The sequence below is a fragment of the Formica exsecta genome, unplaced genomic scaffold, assembly GCF_003651465.1.
Source record: "Formica exsecta isolate Colony F162 unplaced genomic scaffold, ASM365146v1 scaffold500, whole genome shotgun sequence".
Lineage (NCBI taxonomy): Eukaryota > Metazoa > Arthropoda > Insecta > Hymenoptera > Formicidae > Formica > Formica exsecta.
In genome coordinates this window covers 300,343-309,886 of record NW_021852243.1, presented here as the reverse complement: position 1 = coordinate 309,886, position 9,544 = coordinate 300,343, and the positions used below count along the sequence as shown (strand labels likewise).

The 9,544-nt window shown below is 38.9% G+C and overlaps 2 protein-coding genes across 6 annotated transcripts in view; one reads left to right on the top strand and one right to left on the bottom strand.

Moving 5' to 3' along the window:
• The window catches only part of LOC115241539 (histone acetyltransferase KAT7), a 36,793-nt gene extending 28,661 nt beyond the window's left edge, over nt 1-8,132 (bottom strand). For 2 of the 4 annotated variants that reach the window (XM_029817317.1, XM_029817320.1), the window contains exons 1-9: nt 7,916-8,132; nt 7,238-7,703; nt 6,888-7,133; nt 6,541-6,795; nt 6,284-6,454; nt 5,449-5,812; nt 5,033-5,324; nt 4,629-4,873; nt 4,297-4,483 (exon numbers count right to left, since the gene is read on the bottom strand). In XM_029817317.1, the coding sequence (XP_029673177.1) occupies nt 4,297-4,483; nt 4,629-4,873; nt 5,033-5,324; nt 5,449-5,812; nt 6,284-6,454; nt 6,541-6,795; nt 6,888-7,133; nt 7,238-7,703; nt 7,916-7,933 (2,244 nt within the window). In that variant the 5' untranslated portion in view covers nt 7,934-8,132. The remainder of the gene's footprint in view (nt 1-4,296; nt 4,484-4,628; nt 4,874-5,032; nt 5,325-5,448; nt 5,813-6,283; nt 6,455-6,540; nt 6,796-6,887; nt 7,134-7,237; nt 7,704-7,915) is intronic. The other 2 variants (XM_029817319.1, XM_029817321.1) reach the window with 2 other exon arrangements.
• Nucleotides 8,133-8,287: 155 nt separating this feature from the next.
• LOC115241540 (ATP-dependent RNA helicase Ddx1) overlaps nt 8,288-9,544 on the top strand; it is a 4,704-nt gene continuing 3,447 nt past the window's right edge. Inside the window, exons 1-5 of one of the 2 annotated variants that reach the window (XM_029817322.1) lie at nt 8,288-8,433; nt 8,576-8,627; nt 8,744-8,931; nt 9,019-9,218; nt 9,294-9,529. In XM_029817322.1, the coding sequence (XP_029673182.1) occupies nt 8,418-8,433; nt 8,576-8,627; nt 8,744-8,931; nt 9,019-9,218; nt 9,294-9,529 (692 nt within the window). In that variant the 5' untranslated portion in view covers nt 8,288-8,417. Of the gene's footprint in view, nt 8,434-8,575; nt 8,628-8,743; nt 8,932-9,018; nt 9,219-9,293 lie in introns of both variants that reach the window. The other variant, XM_029817323.1, reaches the window with a different exon arrangement.

Genomic DNA, 9,544 nt, shown 5'->3' with positions numbered 1-9,544 from the left:
CAGGAAAGAGGGGAGGAGGAGGCGACGGGAAGACGAGGGAAGAGACGTGCAAAAATACAGCGGCGAGGAAAGAGAGAAAGAGAGAGAGAGAAGAGGAACGACACTTGGAAGAGAAATCGGAAGGACGAGGAAGGAGCGACGAGAACGACTAGAGAGCGTGCAAAGACATGCTGGAAAGTAAATGAGAAGGAGAAGGAGAATAGGAGGAGGAGGAGGAAATAATAACGACCCCGACGACGACGTCGCAGTGCCGCAGAAAGGTTGACGACCCGATGCGGCAGGCGACGCCCTCCTTCCCCTCCTGCGCCAACATCGCCCTCCGCGACCATCGGCAACCCCCTTCTGCAGCAGCTACTACCACCTCCATCACAACCACCGCCATCGGCCAACCGCCTAAACCACCCGACTATACTCCCCCTACACTCCCCCTCCTCCACCTGGTGTGCTGAAGCGCATGCATAGCGTACGCCAGCAGTAGGGCCACCCTTGTCCTCCTCTTCTCCCCTGCTTGCTTCTCTCTCTCTCTCTCTCTCTCTCTCTCTTCCTCTCTCTGTCTTTCTCGTACCTTTCATCCCTCGTATCCCGGCCGTCGCCGCCACTACCTCCGCCGGCGTTACCCTGCGACCGTCTGGCCAGGGTCGGGGTCATTGAACGTCTATAAAGATTTTGACTTCGCGCCGCCGCCGCCGCTGCGGATGCAGGAAGCGAGTTACGCCCTTTTATACAGAGTGTAACATAATTTGCCGGCCGCCCGAACCCGACAGAAAAGATGTGTCGGAAGAGATCAGTGTGCCCTGATATTAATACTCCGGAACGAGAGCCAATGTCAATCTATTTTCACAGATAAAAGGTTTCGTCTCTCTCTCTCTCTCTCTCTCTCTCTCTCTCTCTCTCTCTCTCTCTCTCTTTTCGCGTATGTATAACGTGCATCCACAGATTTATATCATTACTCGTCCTGGATCCTAGATATTAATACGATAAGGGCATTGTTCCCATCTAAGTTTCATATCAATCAAAGTGATATAAGTGATTCAATTATACCAAAAATAGAAGATGAGTTCTTTTACTGGCATTATCTTTTATATTATTACTCTATTTTTAATATTATATTATTTACAGTATTATATTTATAAATATTGACTATAATATCTTCATTAAAATTAAGAGCATTTTAAAAAACTGAGATATATTGTTTTAGATTGGCACGAGACAAATCGCTCGTACATGGGATTTATGAAGAGCTTACGTACGCCGTGATATAATTTCGAACGAAGGAATTACTTTGAGAACTTAACTGAATATTTCAGGACACGACCTCTTTTACGCTTTAACACGATTTAACACTCTCGACAGTAACGATAAAGACTAGCTGTTTCATGCAATTTATGCTATCAAAGTTGTGCGTGACAACCTAGATCTTTGATCGACTATATATCGAATAAACTCGGATGATAAAATACAAGTTTTAAGGCATATATCGATCGCGACAGACATCATTAATTGCCGCTCAAATTATTTTACTCGCAATTAAACGCGTAATCGTGTAAATTCATAATTTTCTGGTTAATTATTATGAAGTATAAAGAGTGATTCCAAAACCGTAAAAAAAAAAAAAGATTTTATCAGAAACGATAACTAAAAAAAATAATCGATCAATAACATTCCGCTTTAATTGCATTATATTTTAACATTTTTTAATCAATTTAAAATCGGCTAATTATTAAAAGAGTGCTATAGGTGCATTGATTTTTATTAGAGAAAGATCGTCCCCATTTATCGGCGATGAACGAAATAAAACGATAGAATTGACTGAAGGAGAAGCACTAAAAGTTTAATAAAGCGATCCGCTTGTCGAGACGCTGATGTAATAATTTGCAGAGCGGATAATCCTTTCCCTCATCTTTCTCGCTCTATATTCTTTCAGACGTGAGTTTTTTACAGATAAAGAAAAAAAGAGAAAACAGCAAGCAAAGTGAAGGGGTTTTCGAGACGGAGACGGATCGGTCGCGGAGGAGAGGCGATCCCGATGAGAGGCGTAGACACAACGGAATTAAGGAGTACGAGAAGGTTTAAGTCGAATCCGGAGAAAATTTTCGTCACGTCTCCGGGAGAGAGTTCAGACGGGGGTGGTTAAGGACCGAGAACGTGTCTTGCCAACGCCAGGGTCAGAGGTCGTTGAACGTCTGTAAAGATCTCGACTCTCGGCGATGCTGCGTTTCGTGGTAAATAGGAGCGCGCGATTCGTCCCACCCTTGCTCGAGACGACGCATGTGTGCGTACGACGCCCGGTCTGGCGGATTGATGGAGAAAGGTCAGAAATACGAGACACCCTACGGAGGCGCACCCTTGTTCGCGTAATCCGTGCACGCTACGTGGATGCCATTAGGAAAGCCGGCTAGCCGGTGTGAAGTTAGCATTTCATATTCAAAAAACGAAAGTTTTATCAGAAATTTTGTTTGCAAATTGTTTTACAGTTCTTGATAGATTTTAAAAATAATTCCGCCAAAAAACCTAAAAAAATTGCAGCTTGAAAATATGAGGTGCCAATTTACCGTGGCACCGCAAAATGCGAAAGAATGCCATTTAAATCATCGTATGTCATAGTTCACGAAAAGTTCTACAGTACCTTATACATATTAACAATATAGTACAGTTTCCGAGTATGCCAAAATTACTAAAAAAGTTTTTTATCTGGAAACTGCCACCTCATCTTCCGCTAAAAATGACCAGAATTTTTTTGTTTTTAATTTTAGCTTGAGACTATAATACTTATCGATAAAACTCTTCAGGGTGCAAATAGAACTGTCATCAGAATTACGAAAATTTTTTTTCTAATATTTTAAACATAATGTTACATTATCTTTAAGATATATTAATAGCCTCATTAAATTTTAATACATTCTTATAATTTTAAAACACATACCTACAACACAAAAAAGAAAAACAAAAACTAAAAAAGAAACTAAAAAAATTAATAGTTTTTACAGATACATAAAATAATTATTTAGAAATTTCTACTTTTCTTAATAATTCTATTGATGATTAGTAAACAGCAAAAAGCTATAATAGAAAATAATAGAAATCTTATCACTTTTAGTTACAAGAAAGCTGAAAATTTCTAAATTCAGAAATGATAAAATTTTTTTTGGAAATTCAGAGTTTTCTGTTGAAAGTTCAATTTGCATCCCAAAAAGTTCTGTCGAAAATTATTAAGACCTAAAGCTGTACAATCAAAAACAAAAAAGTTCTGGCTACTTTTAGCGGAAGATGAGGTACCAGCCAAACTAAAAAAATTTTTTTAAGGTATTTGTCGGGGTCGGAACTATATTGTTAGTATGTATAAGGAACTGTAAAACTCTTTGAAAATTATAAGATACGATGGTTTAAATGGCATTTTTTGCATTTTGCGGTGCCACTGGAAGTTGAGACTTCATATTTTTAAGATGCAACTTTTTTAGGTTTTTCGCCGGAACTATTTCTAAAATTTAACAGGAACTGTAAAACTATTTGGAGTGCAAACAAAACTCTTGATAAAACTTCGTTTTTTGAATATGAAGTGCTAACTTCACAGCCGGCTAAGCCGCGAAAAAAAATCGCACAAACGGACGAAACTCGTCGACTAATGTTAAATTTCTACGACTTTGGGACTTTGTATGAATGGCTTGTTATTAGGGATAATATTTCTTCTAGTTGCAATTTCAATAATAATAATAACGAATAATAATAACGGTACAAAATTATAAATATATCTTTTTATCAATTTTATTTTATTTTCACTCATTCATGATCAATAGAAATTAATGTGACGATCCATCAGATCGATTATTATTGTAGATGATAAAAAGATTATATTATGGATTTTGATTAATATGATAAATTTCTTCATAGCAGTAAAGTGGCAACTGGCCAGGAAATATCGCAATCGCAAAAAAATAATTCCGCGCGATATAATGACGTTTAAAATATCATACACGATATTACGTCTATTTAAGAAATGCCACAATCTAACTTACACATTTCGTTCAGATCTAGCTAAATTTGTTAGTGTGCTAATGTTTAAGAATGTGATACATATAAATCACACAGGCTCGACTTAATCACACTGACTCTCGCCTTAATCGATCAACAAATTCTTTCGAGTAATATATGACGTGCGTATCGTAATTTTATTTCTCAATAGATATTTTGTTATTATATTCCTGCGTGAAGCAACAGAACGCGAAGTTTGAATTCACGTACGATTATTTCAGGGGTGATAGATGGGCGCATAATTGGTAGTAATAATATGGTACTCACTTTACTGAAGTAGCCGACGGTATGGCAGCCCTCGGAATCGCCGATTGTCATGACGTAAAAGAGGAACGGTTCGACATCGTAGTACAACGTTTTATGGTCCAGGAAAAATTTAGCTAGCAAACAGAGATTCTGACAATACTGTTTATATCGCTTACCGTCCACTTCCCACACGCCTATCTTGTCCTTTCTGTAAGGAAAACAAACATGCATATGATTATTTATTATTGCCGTTATTATTGCCGATATATTTTATTCACCTTATTTTTTTATCTTTATAAATAAAAATTTTTCATAATAAAAGAAAAGCGGAATACTTAATGAAATGTATTTACCTGTACACTTCGTGTCCCGGTGGATGCCTCCACAAACATTTCTCTCTGTGTCTTCTCAGCACTTGACGACTCTTCGCGTACCTCAGACAATATTCGCAAAGGTAAAGCTTCGGAGCACGACTGTACTCTTCGGGATACGGGCTTTGATACCAAACTTCCATTTCCCATTTTCCCATTTCGACGACTCGCGTGCCACCGCCGTTTCTACCTTCGCCATCATAGTCCAATTCTTTTAATTCCTTTTCCTTAGACATAAAAAAAAAACATACACGTACATATGTAGAAAAGCAGAGTGTTTATAGGGTAACTACTGTATTTGAACAAATGCTAATTAAATTATAAGATACTATATTACTGTGTAATATTGTATCAAAATTCAGATAAAAATGAAACTAAATACTTACGATTTTCTCGCTGGCTATCGCCTGAGCTTCCATAAACAGCTTCAAGTCATAATCAGGCGTGAGATTGTTCAGCCGAGGTTGCTTGTCCTTCTCGTTTCCCTGTAGTTCACCGCCGCTGTCGCTTTCGTTACCGTCGCCGGTGTTACCCTTCCACTTGTTCCTCATCTCTCGTACTTTAAGTTGGTAATTGCGCTGCTCAGTAGTTTGATGAACCCCCTTGGGTTTCTTGGCCAGATTCGTTACGGCCTTCTTGCGCTCATCCTCCCGCTTTTTTCTCTCTTTATGAAATTCTCTAGAAAAGCCGTCCTTCTTTATTCCATAAATACGATAAATACGAAATATTAACAAATCTTCGATTGAGTTTTGTTCTCAATTATTATTAAAACGATTGATTTTATTTTTGAATTGCAACTTACATGCAAGCCTGCGGCGTAGTATTGTGATATAGAGGACATGCCTCCAGGGTGAAGTGCGAGTCCAGTTTTCCAGAGAGATGACCCCGTGAGTCGCAGGACGCAGCCAGCGGACATTCACGCTCCTTCGCAGCGCGTGCTCGATTGTAAGGAGCCTGATTTGTCCTGTTACCAGTAGTATTAGAGGCGATACTGCTATTCTGCGTTGATCTGCCGGCTCCGGAGGAGGTTTGTCTGGCGGCGGCGGACGGTCCGGCGCGTTTAACGGGTGATTTGCTCGTACTCCTCTTGCTCTCGGCTACTCTTGACAGATCACACCGAGTTAGCGCAATCTGTAGGATACGCTTACACGCTACCGTTTCCATACCTGAGAACCATACTGCCACCATAAGCAAAAAAGAAACCGTATCTGCGTCTTAGAACAGCTTTGCTTTTATCTTTATTCACGATAAAGAAATGCATATCATCGATTATCGAAATACTGTACAGTTTGTAATATGCATACATATACATATCCGATCCATTCTATCCAAAAGCACAAATACTGCTTTTTTGTGTTAAGGAGGCAGCATAGACTTCCAAATCCATTGCTCAAAGAAAATGCATCTACTCTTCCCGAATGCCACCTCGAGAAAGAAAGTATTATCTTATAATAATCCATTACCATACATAAGTGGCGATGACTCAAGCTAAACAAACGTAATTCGAGTTCATCTAAATATATAGAAACTCGCGACGAATGAAAGAGTTCAGAACATAGAATAAAGATATTACAAATAAACTATGATAAAGAAATCAGTCAAATGCAAATTAGGTTAAGTTATTGGTTTCCGTATACCTGTATCAGATTCGGAATCGCTGGCCACCTTCGCTTGTAGTTGAAGCAATTTACTTCCTTTGCGCGTTTGCAGTTTTCGCTTGCCTTTCGTTACTGTTTTCGAGGCCAATGTTCCTTCGTCTTCTTTTTCACTCGCAGATGCATCTCCGTCATCGTCGCTCTTTATAGCGCCTATTTAAACACACAAAATTATCTTTTTTTTTCTTCGCCAATGTTATATGACAATATATTAAATAAGAAATTGTATATTAGCAAACCTTGTCGTTTAGTAACTGTTTTTTGCGATTTTACCGGGGCGACTGCCGCCGACGGTCTTTTAGGTGGTACGCTTGCTATAGTATTCGTATTGCTAGGCTGCGTTTCCTTCTTTTTCGGTTGAGGCTGAGAACTGGTGATACTTTCAGACGATTCCGAATCAGTGCTGCTGTCTGTACTTCCCGAAGATGCTGAGCCGCCGGAACTTTTCGAGCTAGCGGAACTCTCAGATTTCTGCGGTTGCGCGGGTTTTGTGACTGCAAGTAACATCAGAAATTTTATTATATGTTTGTCAAACTTATATAAAAAACACTCCATACGTTCATGTCTCAGTAATACAATTATTTACCAAGTCTGCTTGTTGCCGCAGCTTTTTGTTTGGTATCATTTAACTTTGCTTTAGCTGGGGAATTTTTGGTACATTTTGTGGAATTGCTCGTTGGTTTGACTGTGTTAACTTTCGCCAAGATACCACTGTCGCTTTCGCTACTATTCTCCGGGCTGAATATACTTTTCTTTTTTAACTTCTTCTGGACCGGTTCCGTTGCTTTCCCGGATTTATCGGGAGATTTGCTGTTGTTGGCGCTCATGGAATCTGAAAAGTTATCAACCATTATTTTAGAACAAAATTGAAATAAAAATATATAATTTATTACAGAATATAGAATAATGATGGAATTATGTAGCATATAAACGCACCGACAAATTTGTTGGGCTTGCTATTAACGGGTTTTAAAACAGCTGCAGCTTTATGCTGTCCTGCTAGTACTGGTACTGGTTTCGTAGGAGATCTCTTAACAACTGGTGCTACAGTAGCAGTGGCTTTTGGTTTTGCTGGTGGTTTTCTCTTTTGCGGTGATTTTGCTTTGCTAGGTGATTCTTCCGATTCAGAAGAGTATACCACTGATCTGGCTTTCTGCGGCTGTCTGTCTTTATTTTTATTATCCAAAGGCGGCACGAAAGCCGTTTCAGCTTTGGATTTGACATGACGAGTGGCTGGAAATGGCACCTTCTTCTTGGTTCTCTCTGTATCAGATGCTTTTTGACTATTGGCGGAGCTACTGGAATTTTCGGAGTCGGACGAGCTGGATTCGCTGCCTGAACTCGATGAGCTACTTGAGGAAGAACCCGAGCTGGTCGTTGACGTAGATTCCGAACTGGTTGTCTATAAAACGATATTGTATCGTGATTATATATAATTGTTTACTTTAAGTATAAAAAGTGTTTAATAACAAGTCAATTAAGTCTCCAGAATCAATTGTAGCGCAGTTAAACTTTCTATTACACATTCTGTATTTGAATTAAAGTAAATGTATATTCAAATTGTGAAGGGAGAAGAAGAAACAACTTCATGTCATAACCTTTAAATGTACTTGCCTTCCGTTTAGGTGTCATTTTCGCGGTGCTATCTTTCAGTAAATCGATAAACGATGCCAAGTATCATCTCTGCCAGGATATTTCTGAATCTCGTCAGAGTTTCATCCAGGAATCACTTATTTATCCTTGTTACATTATAAAAACATATTATTTACCAAACGACATATAATCGTATACGACGTCGATGTGGTGTGAAGTACGCTAATGTTACGAATGTTTTAGAGTGTGTTCAAAAATCCTACTCATAGGGTAAAGTACTGTTTAATTGACCAATCAGAACAAAGAAATCTTTGCTCCTTCTTGTCCCTACGAATATGATTCCTGAACGTACCCTTACATTGTATCTAGAAATTCCACGAATATCACGATTGTTAGTTATTCGAAGAAACGGCAACAGCATCGCGAACGCGAATTGCGAGACATTGCAAGAGCAGCTGATCTGCCGCAATCTGCCGGCTTTTCGTATATTTAGGGAAACACAGTCAAATATAGTTGTGAAAAAATGACTGCCTTCGAAGGTAAGTATCTATAACAAGTTATTTATAATTTTAGCTTGTGCAAATTGTAAAATATGAATTCAAAAGTGTCAATAATTTGTGTAATAATTATTGCATCATATATTGTCGGAATCATATCATAATTAATTTTCTCATGTTTTAGAAATGGGTGTTTTGCCAGAAATAGCAAAAGCAGTAGATGAACTAGATTGGACGTGAGTAAAATTGCGATGTAATATTCATTTTGAAAAAAATGTAACAGATCTAATAGAAAAATCTAACAGATAGTTATATTTTAATCTGATTATTTTCAAGAGATTGTAAATTACAGACTACCAACTGATGTTCAAGCTGAGGCCATTCCGCTGATCCTGGGTGGTGGAGATGTACTGATGGCTGCGGAAACTGGCAGTGGAAAAACTGGTGCCTTCTGCTTGCCTATTTTACAAATAGTCTGGGAGACTCTCAAAGATTTGGAGTCTGGAAAAGGAGCTGGAGCTGTTGCACAGGCTCAACAATGTGTGTATTAAATTGTGGCAGTTACAAGCATTGTGTTATAAATTTCATTGTTGGAAAGTGCAATACAATTATTTTGCCATCTTACAGCAACACACTGGGCATTAAGCCTGTTTGACAGGGGACGAGCCTTGGCAGTAACACCGGATGGTTTAAGATGTCAGAGTAGAGAACAGAAAGAATGGCATGGTTGCCGTGCAAATAAAGGGATTTCAGGAAGTGGCAAGTACTTTTTTGAGGCCATAGTTACTGACGAAGGCTTGTGCCGAGTGGGTTGGTCTACGCCTCAGGCAAGTATTTTTATATAATTGTCACTGTTCTAAATTCCTTATATTATAATTCTAAGAATTTTGTTCTTGGAACAGGCTGCTTTGGATTTAGGAACAGATAGATTCGGTTATGGATTCGGCGGTACTGGAAAAAAATCGAACGCAAAGCAATTTGACAATTATGGGGAAGCCTTCGGAATGCACGATGTAATCGGATGTTTCCTCGATTTGGCGAGGGGTGAAATAAAATTTTCCAAAAACGGCGTAGATTTGGGCGTTGCATTTGCGTTAAACGCGCAACAAAAGTCGCAGACTTATTATCCGGCCGTCGTGCTGAAGAATGCCGA